Below are 16,672 nucleotides of genomic sequence, written 5' to 3'. Positions count from 1 at the left end.
CATTGTTTATGTTGAGATTTCATGTCACCATGGACTTATTTATTCAGTAATTTTGTATTATGAAAAACTGTGAGGTGGTTAAAGATGTTTGAAATGGAAAATGGAACCCCAATTCTTATGATTGAATCCCCAGTGCACAAAGCACTTGACTTGCTGAAATTTTCTGTGTTAATGTGCCTTGGCACGTGTTGCAATATACAGACAGAAAGAGTAACACAAGTGTAAGGAAATGGATTCCTCCATTAAGAAGTAATGTAAAACATTTCCTGGATTATTGTAGGCCATTCTACATGTTCTAATACGCTACAAAGTAATGTAGTCTTGAAAGAAGTACAACCCCTTTATATATATATATTTTTTTTTTTTTACTGTATCCCTTAACCATTAACCCTTTTTACACTCCATTGCCTTTAATTTTTTTGGTCTCAATGGAAATATCAATCTCTTTATATTATACTTCCCCTTGCCCTTTTTATACTAAAGTTTTGAGGATTACAATGTAGAAATCCTATGCTTAATTCCCAAACTTTTTTGGGTGCTACCAAATTTGATGCTTTGGCTGAAACATTCATTGGAGACATAAATAGAACAGCCTGAGTTTTTTGATCAAAATAAGTGAGTATTATATAGCGGTTTGTTGGGACTGTCTCGCCCCATCTAGACTGAGTGCAGTTTATTATATGGTGCTGTCCCAGCAGTATCTTAAGGTGGCCATACACTTTAAGATCCGCTCGCTTGGCGAGGTTGCCGAGTGAACGCATCCTCTCCCGATATTCCCACCTACGGTTGGCGATATTGGGCGAATTTAGGCTAATTCAGTCGTTTAGCCAAGTGATCATTTTATAACGACGGTAATGGGCGCAGTCGGTTCAGGGACTGCATCAATGAGCCGATGTGGTCCCCGATCCGACTAGATTTTTTAACCTGCCCGATCAATATCTGCTCAATTTCAGGCCAGATGTTGGTTGAGCAGGCCTGTAGTTGCTGCCCCTACACGGGCCGGTAAGCTGCCGAATTGGTTTAAGAGACCGATATTGGCAGCTACAATCGGCCTGTGCCACGTGGCCAACAATCGACCAGGTTGCCAATCCCATTGTGGGCATGCAGTTTATTACTGGTCTCCATAGGCCCTTCATCCTGATATGATCATTGGCCCATCGCATAAGCCTGATTTTGCCTAACATGTAGGTGCCCAAATCGGACCCAGTATGAGGCAAGTAGTTTGACAGCAGCCCTTCCAATAGAAACAATGTTCAATTTAAGACCCAGTCAGATACCATATACCATATACTTATACTTAAGTGTGAGGTAAAAAGAAGGGCAGATTGCTCTCGTCATGTCTAACCTAGAAGAGAAAAACAATTTCTAAATTTTAGTGGCAGATCACATAAATCATACGTAACGAAAAGTGCACTTTTAAATAACTACCAAAGCAATTGCGTCAGTCTTTTGTTTACATGTACATTTATGTGAAAAGGCCACCAACCCTGCATAAAGAAGATACCCCAAATACATGTTAATATGACTTCTGTCAAGCATGATTGTTTTGTTTTTGTTCTGTTTGTGTGTTTTTATTTAATACCAGTTGGTTGCTTTTGATTACAGCTTTTGGGGAAGGTCATAAATATTACTTTTCCAATTAATACTTTTGTGGGGGGAGAAGGGTTGTGATTCTTCGAGTTTTCCTAGACACTTGGTTCCCTGTGAGTTACAGGAGCCTTTTTCATTTTGTTTATGGATTCGTAAAATTGAATTCTATTAGGTTTTGGAATAGATTGCTTTCAAAGTTCTGAAAATGAACCCCATTATTTAAAGCTAATTTTATTTTGTACAATCCTCTTAAACTCACTGCAATGAAGCTAAAAAAATTCATAACCATTAGATTTACTGCCACAAACAAGGATTTATGCGGCTTAGTTAGGAATAAGTGCAAGCTATTGCTAGATTGTTATGGGAAAAGAAAATTTATTTTTGAAGAAATGTCTTAAATAGTATTATGGTGTGTTTTGGAGATCTCTGGATTCTAAATCCTGTACCTATAAAGTGTAAGGCATCATCAGAGCATTATAGCATCCAACTAAAAAAAATGGGGTGACCAAAAAAATAGTAGGCACCACCCAGTGATTTTAATTTTTATGGGAAATTATCTGCCTCATTGATAATTTATATATAATTCATGTATGGGATCCCTTATCCTGAAACCCGTAATCCAGAAAGTTCAGAATTACGGAAAGGCCTTCTCCCATAGACTCCATTATAAGCAAATAATTCTAATTTTTAGAAATGATTTCCCTTTTCTCTGTAATAATAAAACAGTACCTGTACTTGATCCCAACTAAGATATAATTACCCCTTATTGGGGGCAGAACAGCCCTATTGGGTTTATTTAATGGTTAAATGATTCCCTTTTCTCTGTAATAATAAAACAGTACCTGTACTTGATCCCAACTAAGATATAATTACCCCTTATTGGGGGCAGAACAGCCCTATTGGGTTTATTTAATAGTTAAATTATTCCCTTTTCTCTGTAATAATAAAACAGTACCTGTACTTGATCCCAACTAAGATATAATTACCCCTTATTGGGGCAGAACAGCCCTATTGGGTTTATTTAATGGTTAAATGATTCCCTTTTCTCTGTAATAATAAAACAGTACCTGTACTTGATCCCAACTAAGATATAATTACCCCTTATTGGGGGCAGAACAGCCCTATTGGGTTTATTTAATGGTTAAATGATTCCCTTTTCTCTGTAATAATAAAACAGTACCTGTACTTGATCCCAACTAAGATATAATTACCCCTTATTGGGGGCAGAACAGCCCTATTGGGTTTATTCAATATTTGAATGATTTTTATCAGACAAGTTATGGAGATCCAAATTATGGAAAGATCCCTTATTCGGAAAACCCCAGGTCCCGAGCATTCTGGATAACCGGTCCCATACCTGTACATGCATTATACATATATAATGTGTATGTATAATACATATATAATGTCCTAAAAATATCTCATTTTTAGAGCATTTTATGAAGACTTTACCTTGTGCCTGTTAATATATCCAGCTGTTTTATTTTGATAATTGAGTTAAAATGTCACAGATCCACTTGAGTTCTCAATATTTTCTTGAATTGATCTCAAATAAAAAGTATTAACTCATCTATGCCAGTGTTTTAGTTAATCTTATTAACATTTAGAGGTTGGTTTTTGTAAAAGTTTTCATATTGTCACACTGGCCAAGTTACCCCTCAGAGCTGAAAACTCTAGGATGTTGTAAACAATGTGACAGTTAGCTTTAAAGGGATACTATCATGAAGACAAAAACATCTTCTTTCAGGAGGGGATACTTATAAGGGTGAAGACACACGGAGCTACTAGTTGCAGCTACTTCTCGCGACTACTAAAAAAAACAATGCTGATCATTTACTGATAACTGTCTCTACATGTATTTTAGCAGAGGCAATTCTCCGTATTGTCTATGGCAGGGGATTTTCTGGTGTTTAGTAACCTTGAAAACATATAGTTGTAGCTGCTACTAAGTAGCCCAGTGCATCTTCATCCTAACAGGTTAAAAGTTCTGTACCACGGCTTTGTGTCTTTGAGTTGTTTTTTTCTGATATTTTAAAACATTGGTCTAGATAAGGGCTCCTGGAAATCTTCTTAGAACCTTTTAGAAGTATTAGAAAATGTGGAAAAACATGAAATAGTGGGTAGTTGACCCACATTATAGAAACTCTTGGACAGAACTGCTTTAGATACTGTATTAGAGCTAAGCATCTTTAAAAACAATGACTCTGACACAAACCCTACCTGTAGAGAGACAGATTACTGAGAGGGTAGCTTGATTATTTCAGAAACCATACAAATTTTAATCATATTTGGAAGGTTTCTAATTTCCCTGAGATGAGGCTTGTATTAATATCATGATAGATCAAGAAATATTAGTGATGGTTGGTATAGCATCTTCTCTGATGCCTCTGGATGAGCCTTGTGTACTGTAGAAAGTCTTTTCTTCTGTGACATTGCAAGCTTGAGGTTCTAACCTTTCAACTGTCCTTGCAATACTGTGGTGGCCCCTTACTGCTCTCCTGAGCAGCATCTTCCACATATGTTCAACTGCTATAACTTGCCTGGGAAGGTGCCCAGCGTGAATTTGACCTTTATTAATTTGGGAAGAAAGCGGTCGTTCTGAATCCTATTCTTACTATAAAATTTTGTTTAATCTAAAATATTTGTAAGAAACACATAAAACAAAACACATATAGCTTGCAGTAGAAATTCTTATCCTTTGCTATGTTTTGTATGGTTGATGACTGAAGACACATGAGATATGACAAAAGTTCAAAATAGAAGTGAAAATCAGAGGAAGAGATAGTTGGCAAATAGTTTTTGGACCTTATTGGCCATGTTGTATTGACACAGTTCTATATTTCTTGCTGTCTTAATAGTGAGAATGGCAAGTGTAGAGTTAAAAAGGGATAGGGAGATAAAAGCTTCTCTCAGTGGTGGAAGAGATGGAATAATGGAGAGGACAGCATCTCCCGAAGGATAGAAAATTAAGGGAAAAGAGTGGGAAAGAAAAATCTTTGAGTGTTCTCAAACAAAAGTGCTATTGTGTGTGTATTGCACATGATACATGCCAGGGTTTTGTATGGGTACCCTACCCTACCACAATACTAGATACATGGGTTTGCCTACGTATTCTAATGTCCGAAACACAAGCAGCACCTCTCCTAGATATTTTAGAAATGCAAAAAGTAGAAACTCGTATAGAAGACTCTCCAAGCCAATTCCACCATTTCCAGTTGTTTATTGAAAATTAACCCCAAAGGTTCTCTTGTTTCTAAGAACCATCACAGTAAGGGGATGCAAGACAGCTTGGGGTAAACGTTTCATTGTGAAGTAAAATGGATCATGGATCTCCGAGCGGGAGGGTGGGAGTTAGAGAATGGGCATTCCATGGGGAATGTATACCGATGGATTAGTGTCATACGCCATGCTCTTACTGGGGATATACTGTGCATTAAATGACACATCAACATGTGTATTGTAACTCTATCTAAAGCTCTCCTTTTGCTTAATGAGTGAACGAAGATGCTGAGACCATCATTCTGGCCATAAAGATTCAGAAATACTTATATGCAGTAAGCAGCACTATGGGGGTTATGTAATAAAGAGCACTAAGTCTGCCCTGGAGCAGTAACCCATAGCAACCAATCAGCAGGTAATATTTTATGGTCCCCTGTTTAATAACCAGCATCTTATTGGTTGCTATGGGTCACTGCTCCTAGGCTAACGTAGTGCCTTATATTGCATAGGTATATCTGGATAGTAGGGGCAGTTGGCAGCAGGAAGAACAGTGTGTTGCAGTTATTAATGAGTGGGAGTTTCTGTGCTGTCTTGATTATTGTGCTGCCCCAACAAACTGAAATCCATTTGTATTATTATGGACAACTTTGTTAGACCAATTACTAACTAACATATATTTTGGGCCAGGTAATACAAGTGTATCTATTTTATTATCATGCCACAACCTAACTAGGGATTGTGTATAGTTATGTAAGTCCATGGTTGAAAATAGACAGGCTATATACTGTATATCTGCCAGCAGGGTATATACTTTAATTCTCTGTCCCAAAAAGCCAAGCAGTCTAATAATGCAGTTCATAAACTTCCAACAGCCCCTTGTTGGCTACCCAAGTATAGCTATGAATATAATGAGGTATATGAGAATGACTGAGCCAATACTATTTGCTTGCAACACAACACTTGTACATTGTTTGCATGTTAAACCGGTACCGTGCCAAATGGAAGTATAACGGGAAAGTATTTGATGCCCTAGACATTGTTTGCCTATTTCAGTATATATATTCATATATTTCCCTCCCATGATAGGAAACAATTCATTTTGACAGTGGGAATAATTCTTGGTATTTGCAATGAAAGTGCAATAAAATGTATCTGCCCTAGGCAAAGGTAAGTGGTTAAAAACCACCCTTTCAGCTGTGCTTTTTTGCTCTGAACTTCTTTTCCACCAAGTGGAATTGTAAATGGGGAGTGACATGTTTATAAACTTATTTATTCCCTAAAGTATTTGTAAGTAATTCATAAATTGAATAAAATGCATGTTTTTTTTTGCATTAAGAGCTTGTTTGTAATATTTTAGATTATGCCGACATCTTTTGTGCTTTCTTGTTTCAACTTCAATGATCTCTTTGATAACAAAATAAAAAAAAAAAAAAAACTGAGCCATTGGATCGCAATAAATCACTGGTGTTTTATTATTCATATTTTGTATGTACATAGTTTTTTCCCAATAAAATTGTCTTTGTTGATATATAAATGGGTTGTTCTGTAATAGCTGTGATTTGCTATGGGGTACAAAACTTCGGCACGCGGATAAAGGATTTATGAAGGCTCAATAAACGCGAGGACTTGCACCTATACATATGCTCATCACCAGGGCCATTACAGCTTGTGTGTAGCATTGGTTCAGCCTAGAACTGGGCTCAAGGTGCAAACTGCAGGGCTCTCAGACACAATTAACCCATGCCATGAGTTTGTTACTTATTGGGTAGGGATGCACCAAATCCACTATCTTAGGGTCCAGCCGATCCCCAAATCCTTTGTGAAAGATCTGGCCGAATACTGAACCAAATCCTAATTTGCAAATTAGGATAAGGAAGGGTTAAAGAGACGTTTTTCAACTCCCGTGTTTATGTGACATGATTTTAAGGATTCGGTTTGGCCGAATTTAAATCCTGATGAAAAAGGCCATAAAAGGAAAGGTAGAAACTAAGTAAGCTTTATCAGAAAGGTCTATGTAAATACAGCCATAAGCACTCACAGAAACACTGCACTGAGTCCTCTATTAAAAGAAATACAGGATTTCCTGTCTCCTTCTTTGGGAACATGTTCTTCTGTATCAGACCTCCTCTCTAAAAGCTTGTACGGATGAGCGGTTCCCCTGTGGTGCCGTTCTCCTGGGTTTCACTGCAGGGGAGCACAGGATGAAATACATCCCAGTCTTTTTTACGGGGCTGTACTAACACAGGTGTATGTGAGCGCCAAGCGCAGGTATAATGCTAAATTGTGTTCCACCTGCGTTTGGCGCTTACATGTACTTGTGTTAGTATTGGCACATAAGAAAAAATGGGATGCCACTGGAGGAGAAAAACGCACCCTAATCTTACGCAGTTTATGTAACTTATGCAAAACCTTTACGCATTACATCCATATGAAGCAATGACAGCGCTGAGCAGGGGCAGGTAGGTGGGAAGGAGTTAATCTTAGGGCAGACTCCACTGACCTCTAATGAACTGACTGACTAATTAGTATATTCATTATTCATTTTAACTATTTATATGAACTGTTTATTATAGAGTAACATCAGCTGTTTATATTGCACACACAAGGGAAGTGGCCAAAACTTTGGTGCTACACACTTGTGTCCATGGGGGCCCCATATAATCACTTCTTGGCTTCTTGTAGAGTGTAATGTCACTTCGGTATGAGTGATGTCACTTTGGTATGGGTGATGTCAAATGTGCTGTGTATCACAGCCAATCCCTTCACCAACCTAAGCTTTGGATTTTTGCAGAAACGTTCCAGGTAGCAGGTAGGGGATGGGCACAAAAGGGCAAGGACATGAAATGGGTGGAGTTATAGCACGGCGAGGGCCTGAGGGAGGGATAAGGAACGCATCCAGGACAGGGTTGCCAGATTGGTTGTTTTCCTGCCAAATTGGGCTACTAATTTAAAGCCCTGGCGGGTTTCCAAAGTACAATCCCGCCAAGGTACAGTTTTGGGCTATTATTTGGAGCCTTGGCGGGTTTTTAGTTTGAAAACTAGCCAAAGTTTTTTTCCCCCTAGTGTGCCTGTTCCACTGCATGCTGGGTAATGTAGTTTGTATCTAACAATTAGCCTACAGCTAGACTTAAAGGAACAGTAACATCAAAAAATTAAAGTGTTTTAAAGTAATTAAAATATAACGTGCTCTTGCTCTGCAAAAAACTGGTGTTTTTGCTACAGAAAAGCTACTATATAAATAAGCTGCTGTGTAGCCATGGGGGCAGCCATTCAAGCTGGAAAAAAGGAGAAAATGCACAGGTTACATAGCAGATAACTAGTAGATAAGCCCCATATAATGGGGGTTTATCTGTTATCTGCTAAGTAACCTGTGCCTTTTCTCCTTTGAATGGCTGCCCCCATGGCTACACAGCAGCTTATTTATATAAACGATAGTAGTCTTTCTGAGGCAAACACACCAGTTGTAGCAATGCAGGGCAACAGTACATTATATTGTAATTACTTTTATACACTTTCATTTTTTGGTGTTACTGTTCCTTTAATATAAAACTACAATACCCAGAATGCAATTGGACAGTATAGACAGAGGCTTTGTTTTGTATTTCTTTTTGCTCTTTCAGGCTCAACCTGTCAGCCCTACAACCTGCTCCCTGCTCTATAGGGTATGTGATTGTACTATTACTTTCTACTGTGATGTGGGGGCAGCTTTGCAGTTATCTTGGGACTGCTGAGAGTTGTAGTTCAACACACCCATATGTATATCATGTCTGGGGTTAATGCAACATTCTGAATCTATTTCTGTAGTGACTTCCCAGCTGGACTTGGCACAGAGGGAATTATCAGCCTTCCCAGTAACTGGAGAGGGGGCACAGAGCATGGGTAGTGATTATACACTTTAAAAAGGCAGGTTTTCCCATATATACTTTTATATTTTTAGACTTTTTTTCATTGCACATATTGGGCTATTTTTGGGCTACTTTCAAAGTGGCTTTTGGCTCGTTTTGGGCTGGTTTTAGAACTGACTTTGGCTACTTTGGAAAAATAAATCTGGCAACCCTGATCCAGGAGAAAATAAGGTAAGTTATCATCACATTGGGGCAGATAGAGGGCGGGCCAGGGGCCAAGCTTAAGAGTATTACAAATTTACCAACAGCTGCATTGTAATATCGGCCAGGCCAGTAAAATACCAGCTGGGTGGCACCCTTAGCTGGGGGGATTTTTATTATTTTTAGTAAATCTATTATATCCTCCTGCTGGCCTTTGGGTGCCTATATATAAATATGGCCCTGATAATAGGGCTTATTTTGAATCCAGGTCCAAGCGTGCAAACATCTTTTACACAATATATATGGCCTTGTTTTCATTCCCCCCAACCCCAATGTGGGAGCCCTTTAGGAAATGCTCTTCCAACCCTTCTCCAACAACTAGTGGGCTCATGAGTCCCGCTGCCTAAGCTGCACATTCACACTGGGACCCCAAACTCTACCCTGGGCAATACAGTAGCCTTAGCTCCAACTTAACATGCCTTTACATTAAGGTTTCATAGAATTTATGACTGCCCATACACTGCATAGTAACGGTTGCTAGGGAAGCAAGAATCGCTCTGCTTCCTGTTGCGTCAGCGGAAGTGCTTTTAGCGGTTGAAGCCAGAAGTAAAGAGTTTTGGTTTCGTTTCCGGCCCCGGGAGAGGCAGTAGTCTTGCTGTCACTTTTCCACCCATGGCGGGGCTGAATGGCAGGGAGAAGGCAGGATGCCGGCAGCTGCTGGGGGAGATGGCGGATTCCGACATCATGTCCCTGGCAGAGACCGTCACCAACCGGATGATCCGAGTGTTCAGCAGGGAAGGTGCGCTTTAGGAATGAATTTATACAAGGGGGGGGGGGGCAAAGTTCTTATTTCTGTGCTTTATCACGGCTGGCAGGGAATGCTGGGAGTTGTAGTGAAACTGCTGGGATAAAGGTGGGATTGAATTATTAGTTATTTTAAAAGTAGGAGTTGGGCAAATCCCCTGGGTGGGGGTGGTGCAAATAAGCAGTGCCCAGCATGTAACACTCCAGTTGTTATTGAACTATAACTCCCAGGGGGGGATCTATGTGTGATCCAGAGAGATAGGTATCAATAACTCAACAACTAAACACGACTCTCCTTAGAATAAGTAGAAGGTTGTCAACAGCACTCAGTTAATTCCTGTAATATCCTTTTCTACTAAAGAGGCAATGGATGCGATACTAACGTACAGCGAGACTGCCGCTGAACTCCTGAATCGGAGGAAGGTTTACCGCGATATCATATTTAAGTACCTGGCCTCAATGAAAATAACCGTATCACCTTTTAGTGATAAAAATCAGCTTATCCAGCACACCCTGGAGTTTTGGAGATAATCTGCTACAGTGAATTAATAGAATTGATATAAAACTACAATACCCAGAATGCAATTGGACAGTATAGACAGAGGCTGCTTTTTGTATTCCTTTTTGCTCTTTCAGGCTCAACCTGTCAGCGCTACAACCAGCTCCCTGCTCTATAGGGTATGTGATTGTACCGTTACTTTCTACTGGGATGTGGGGGCAGTTCTGCAGTTGATCCTTAAGCTATATCTCTCTGGATTGGGACTGCTGAGAGTTGTAGTTCAATGCACGCATATGTATATCATGTCTGGGGTAAATGCAACATTCGGAATCTATTTCTGTAGTGACTTCCTAGATGGACTGGGCACAGAGGGCAGAGAATTATCAGCCATCCCAGTAACTGTAGAGGGGGCACAGGGCATGGGTAGTGATTATACGCTTTAAAAAGGCAAGTTTTTCCATGTATACTTTTATTTTTTTTAGAATTTTTTTTCATTGTGCATATTGGGCTATTTTTGGGCTACTTTCAAAGTAGCTTTTGGCTAGTTTTGGGCTGGTTTTAGAACTGACTTTGGCTACTTTGGAAAAATAAATCTGGCAACCCTGATCCAGGAGAAAATAAGGTAAGTTATTATCACATTGGGGCAGATAGAGGGCGGGCCAGGGGCCAAGCTTAAGAGTATTACAAATTTACCGACAGGGAAGTGTTTTGGTTTCGTTTCCTGCCCCGGGAGAGGTAGGAGTTGCGCAAATCCCCTGGGTGGGGGTGGTGCAAATAAGCAGTGCCCAGCATGTAACACTCCAATTGTTATTGAACTATAACTCCCAGGGGGGGATCTATGTATGATCCAGAGAGATAGGTACGCATCAATAACTCAACAACTAAACACGACTCTCCTTAGAACAAGTAGAAGGTTGTCAACAGCACTCAGTTAATTCCTGTAATATCCTTTTCTACTAAAGAGGCGATGGATGCGATACTAACGTACAGCGAGACTGCCGCTGAACTCCTGAAGCGGAGGAAGGTTTACCGTGATATCATATTTAAGTACCTGGCCTCAATGAAAATAACCGTATCACCTTCTAGTGATAAAAATCAGCTTATCCAGCGCACCCTGGAGTTTTGGAGATAATCTGCTACAGTGAATTAATAGAATTGATATAAAACTACAATACCCAGAATGCAATTGGACAGTATAGACAGAGGCTGCTTTTTGTATTCCTTTTTGCTCTTTCAGGCTCAACCTGTCTGCGCTACAACCTGCTCCCTGCTCTATAGGGTATGTGACTGTACTGTTACTTTCTACTGTGATGTGGGGCAGTTCTACCCCCTGCTCCCTGCTCTATAGGGTATGTGATTGTACTGTTACTTTCTACTGGGATGTGGGGGCAGTTCTGCAGTTGATCCTTAAGCTATATCTCTCTGGACTGGGACTGCTGAGAGTTGTAGTTCAATGCACGCATGTGTATATCATGTCTGGGGCTAATGCAACATTCGGAATCTATTTCTGTAGTGACTTCCTAGATGGACTGGGCACAGAGGGCAGAGAATTATCAGCCATCCCAGTAACTGTAGAGGGGGCACAGGGCATGGGTAGTGATTATATGCTTTAAAAAGGCAAGCTTTTCCATGTATACTTTTATTTTTTTTTAGAATTTTTTTTCATTGTGCATATTGGGCTATTTTTGGGCTACTTTCAAAGTAGCTTTTGGCTCGTTTTGGGCTGGTTTTAGAACTGACTTTGGCTACTTTAAAAAATAAATCTGGCAACCCTGATCCAGGAGAAAATAAGGTAAGTTATTATCACATTGGGGCAGATAGAGGGCGGGCCAGGGGCCAAGCTTAAGAGTATTACAAATTTACCGACAGGGAAGTGTTTTGGTTTCGTTTCCTGCCCCGGGAGAGGTAGGAGTTGCGCAAATCCCCTGGGTGGTGGGGGTGGTGCAAATAAGCAGTGCCCAGCATGTAACACTCCAATTGTTATTGAACTATAACTCCCAGGGGCGGATCTATGTGTGATCCAGAGAGATAGGTACGCATCAATAACTCAACAACTAAACACGACTCTCCTTAGAACAAGTAGAAGGTTGTCAACAGCACTCAGTTAATTCCTGTAATATCCTTTTCTACTAAAGAGGCGATGGATGCGATACTAACGTACAGCAAGAATGCTGCTGAACTCCTGAATCGGAGGAAGGTTTACCGCGATATCATATTTAAGTACCTGGCCGCAAAGAAAATAGCCGTATCACCTTCTAGTGAAAAGAATCAGCTTATCCAGCGCGCCCTGGAGTTTTGGAGAGAATCTGCTACAGAGAGCGTTTCCTCAGCACCTGAGAGTAGCAGCTTCAATGGGCAAAACTCAGTGCCCTCACAGGTACAGTATGATCTGTATTAGTAAAGTAATGGCAGGGATGTCCAACTGAAGGCCCGCGTATGTGGCCCTCCGAAGGACTTCCTTACCCCCCCTTCTGTTTGTAGGCTCCAAAGACATCATCATTTGAATTTAATCCAGCCCTCGAACATACCACATGGAAAATAATCGTCCCACTTCATGTAATAAGTTGCCCTAGGGTGTGTGACTGATCGGCTTCCATATAAGTGGCCATTCTCATGTATGGCTGCCTTCATATGGTTCTGTTGGTTGACTAGAGCAATTAGAACTGAACTCCCTCTTCACTTTCTCATCTGCTCCCCACAACATTGGCAGATGAAATTTCTATCAAGTCCGATCTCTTGCCACAAGCTAGTCTGTTGAATGCCCCCCTGACACACATGCCCAAATAGGCATGTGTAGTAAAAAAAAGGGCCACACTGCCAAAAATTTCAAGAAATGTGTCCATCGGGTTGAGGATAAAATGAATTACCTTTTACTTTATATTCACTATTGTACAGGTATAGGATCCCTTAGTCGAAAACCTATATTTAGAAAGTTCAGAAATAAGGAAAGGCCATCTACCATAGACTCCATTATAAGCAAATAGTTCTAATTTTAAAAAATGATTTCCTTTTTCTCTGTAATAATAAAAAAGTACCTGTACTTGATCCCAACTAAGGTATAATTACCCCTTATTGGGGGCAGAACAGCCCTATTGGGTTTATTTAATGGTTAAATGATTCCCTTTTCTCTGTAATAATAAAACAGTACCTGTACTTGATCCCAACGAAGATATAATTACCCCTTATTGGGGGCAGAACAATCCTATTGGGTTTATTTAATGGTTAAATGATTCCCTTTTCTCTGTATTAATAAAACAGTACCTGTACTTGATCCCAACTAAGATATAATTACCCCTTATTGGGGGCAGAACAGTCCTATTGGGTTTATTTAATGGTTAAATGATTCCCTTTTCTCTGTATTAATAAAACAGTACCTGTACTTGATCCCAACTAAGATATAATTAATCCTTATTGGAGGCAAAACAATCCTATTGGGTTTAAATTATGATTAAATCATTTTTTAGTAAACTTAAGGTATGGAGAGCCCTTATCTGGAAAGCCCCAGGTCCGAGCATTCTGGATAACAGGTCCCATACCTGTACTTGATTCCAACTAATATATAATCAATCTTTACTGAAGGCAAATCAATCCTATTGGGTTTATTTAATGCTGAAATTATTTTTAGTAGATTTAAGGTATGGAGGTCCAAATTACCAAAACACTCCTTATCCAGAAACCCCCTGGTCCTGAGCATTCTGGATAATAGCTCCAATACCTGTAATCTAGAATATAATCACATGCCTCCTGCTATACACGTCTTTTTTTCTAAACAATAAATACATAATATACAATAACTTTATTGTGCTTTAGTTATATACAATATATGTGGATTTACTAACATTTACGTGTATTTTAGGACAAGAGCAATGACACATCACATTCTGGTTCGCTTGACTGTCAGCTGCTTGGAGAACATTTCTGCAGGTGGTTTTACCCACTCTTAAACTCACAGAATCCAATACTTGGCTGTGAAAAGGGTTACTGGGGACCCCAGCACTTCTGGGAGAACACCGTGCTGAAATTTGCCTATCGTACAACCCAGGAAAGTACAGAAGAGTACTGCGGGGCCCAGATGGCAAGCTTGCGCCTACTGGCGCTCACACGGGAGGAGAGACTGCTGTTCAACCCAAGTATTGACACAGGAGGGTTAAAATGTGCCATTTCTCGGCATGGTTTGGTGGTTGTGGCAGTGGCTGGTACCATTCACAGGGATAATCAGTGTTTGGGTATATTTGAACAGATCTTTGGACTCATTCGCTGCCCAGTTACTGCCAGCTGGAAGATTAAGAATGTTAATTTGAAAATCTTGGGACAGAGTGCTTTGGGTGCTTTGGGTTCAATTGAGTCAGCGCCAAGACCTTCTATTCAGTACAAGACTAAAGATTTAGAAGAATATTATAGCTAAAGGTTACTTTCTTGCTCTTTGCAATATAGGGACAATATTTTAAATTGCCTGTTCTAATTTCACTATATAACAAGCAGTCTAAGGATGATCTGGATCCAAGTGGAGAAGCCGACACAGTAACACAGTTTCCTTTACCATATCTTTTATTCTTTCAAGAAAGCCTTTTTTTAATGTGTTTAAGTTGTGTTTTGCTGAACTCTCTCCCTTTTTAGCTTTACAAAACATTGTCCCTGTGCCCACTCTGCCAGATAATTTCTTGGAAAGGCATCTTTTTCTTAAACGGGAACTCCACCCAAACATAACTTAAGCTCTTTGAAAACAATAGCAACTCTGCCATATACATCTGTTAAACAAGTATGCAGCCTTTTCATGACTTTTAATGTAATAATACGGTTTGGATCAGTTCCCTAAGCCCCGCCCCCTGTTCTCCTTCTGATCTGGCTGACTACTTTGAGACTGAACAAAAATGTAACAATAGTCTGCCTTCAGCCTGCATCCTCCGAATCCCACAATTTTTTGCACACATTATGTCAATAAGTAAAAGGAACATAACAGTGCAATTCATTGGGGGTTATGTAATTCCTGCATGCTGTCTGTAAGATGTGGAAAAGTTGTTACAATTGGTAACATCAGTGTTTTAGCCCCTCCTCCCCTGCCAGGATTTCAAATGATGCAGAAAGAGATGAACTGTTCTGCAGCTGGATTTCAGCATATAAAAATGATATTTATTCATACTTTTTGAAGGAGCAGAGTACAGGGATATGTCCCTTTAAAAAAAAAAAAAAATCTGCCTTCTCCACAAATAAGTGGGGTAGTAGTTTGGTCACTGCCTACTTTCTACAAATGCACAAGGGGGCAATTGTGCATTATTTTCTGTGTTTTCATGTATTATTTCCTTATTCATCTCTGATCTGTGACACCCAGCAAATCACAGCATATGTATTTTGGGGTCAAGTTTGTGTTTTTTATTTTCCTTTTTTTATTTTTGTCACTTTTCAGCTTGGAATTGAATTTACAAAAACCATAAAAAGGAGACTTGCAAAATGCTACTTTCACTGCCTACTGAAGCTTAGTAATAATTCATACTGAGGTGTCATCCCTTTTTATTCCCCTAGGTCCTGTGTTTAAGACCTGAGAGGATTGCTGCATGCCAGGACCCAAAGCACATTTCCTGTTGTCTTAATATGGATTCTTACTTAGTAGGGATTTGCTTTTAAAGTTTTAAGCTTGAATGGAAAGTTCTATGATTAGACTTCTTGCTTTTGTTTAATATGCCCAGAAGCTGCTTTATTGGAACTGCAATAAGGGGACAACTGGTCAAGTCTGGGGGTGCGAGGTCTCCGGCCTGTATGTAAATAGTGCTGCAGTCTCAGAAAATGGATATTAGTCAATACAAACCATATTGTTTTGAAATATTTTTTAATGGTATTTTAATAATAAATATATGTTAAATTATCTCTATTTTCCCCGTCTAATAATACATATTAAGTTATCCATGTGGCTAAACCTAAGGAGCAGCAGAGCATTGAATCCTAGGTTTTTTTTTTCATTTTATATATGAAGCCTCTTTTTTGTCTCAGTCCACCTTCCTTCAGATTAATTTTTATTATGTTATAGAATGACCTATTCTTAGCAACTTTTCAGTTGGTCTTCATTTTTTACTTTTAAAGTTCTTAAATTATTTGCTTCCTCTTCAGATTCTTTTAAGCTTTCAAATAGGGATCACTCACCATAGCAGCCAAAAAAGCTTTTGCTCTCCAAAGCTTCAGTTTAGGCCCCTCTCCTATTCATATTCCTGTCTCTCTTTCAAACCACTGCTTGGTTTCTAGGTTAATTTGGACTATAGCTTCCAGATAGGGTCTTACATTTCTAAATGAAGAGCTTCTGAACAAATAGCAAAATAATGAAAAAAACACATAAAATGAAGACCAATTGCAGATGCTCTCAAAACAACCTCTTTAATGCCAGCTGATTGTAGTCTTCCCATGAATTGAATATGAAGGTTCTTTAAGGTTGAGCAGATTTTACAAGCTTTTACTAAAAGCCATTCTCCTGTAGATGTTATGTGTACATGTTGATTATACTTTCTTTCATATAAACTCATTTTGT

General features: G+C 39.5%; 1 protein-coding gene across 2 annotated transcripts; it reads left to right on the top strand.

Annotated features, from left to right (window-relative positions):
• The first annotated feature begins 8,448 nt into the window (after window positions 1–8,448).
• Window positions 8,449–16,020, top strand: c3orf38 (chromosome 3 open reading frame 38). 2 transcript variants are annotated; one of them, XM_018091317.2, is made up of 3 exons: window positions 8,449–8,471; window positions 12,294–12,535; window positions 14,015–16,020. In XM_018091317.2, exons 2-3 carry the CDS (start codon window positions 12,299–12,301, stop codon window positions 14,561–14,563), a joined length of 786 nt encoding a protein of 261 aa, XP_017946806.1. In that variant the 5' UTR covers window positions 8,449–8,471; window positions 12,294–12,298; the 3' UTR covers window positions 14,564–16,020.
• The last annotated feature ends 652 nt before the right edge of the window (window positions 16,021–16,672 follow it).

Source organism: Xenopus tropicalis, chromosome 2 (assembly GCF_000004195.4).
Source record: "Xenopus tropicalis strain Nigerian chromosome 2, UCB_Xtro_10.0, whole genome shotgun sequence".
NCBI lineage: Eukaryota > Metazoa > Chordata > Amphibia > Anura > Pipidae > Xenopus > Xenopus tropicalis.
The sequence above is the reverse complement of the archived record's forward strand: the minus strand, read 5'-3'. Positions and strand labels throughout refer to the sequence as shown.

Coding starts and splice junctions, on each gene's coding strand:
- c3orf38 (XM_018091317.2), top strand. CDS start 12,299: ATGGATGCGATACTAACGTACAGCAAGAATGCTGCTGAACTCCTGAAT. Junction 12,536..14,014: donor AAAACTCAGTGCCCTCACAG/GTACAGTATGAT, acceptor CGTGTATTTTAG/GACAAGAGCAATGACACATC.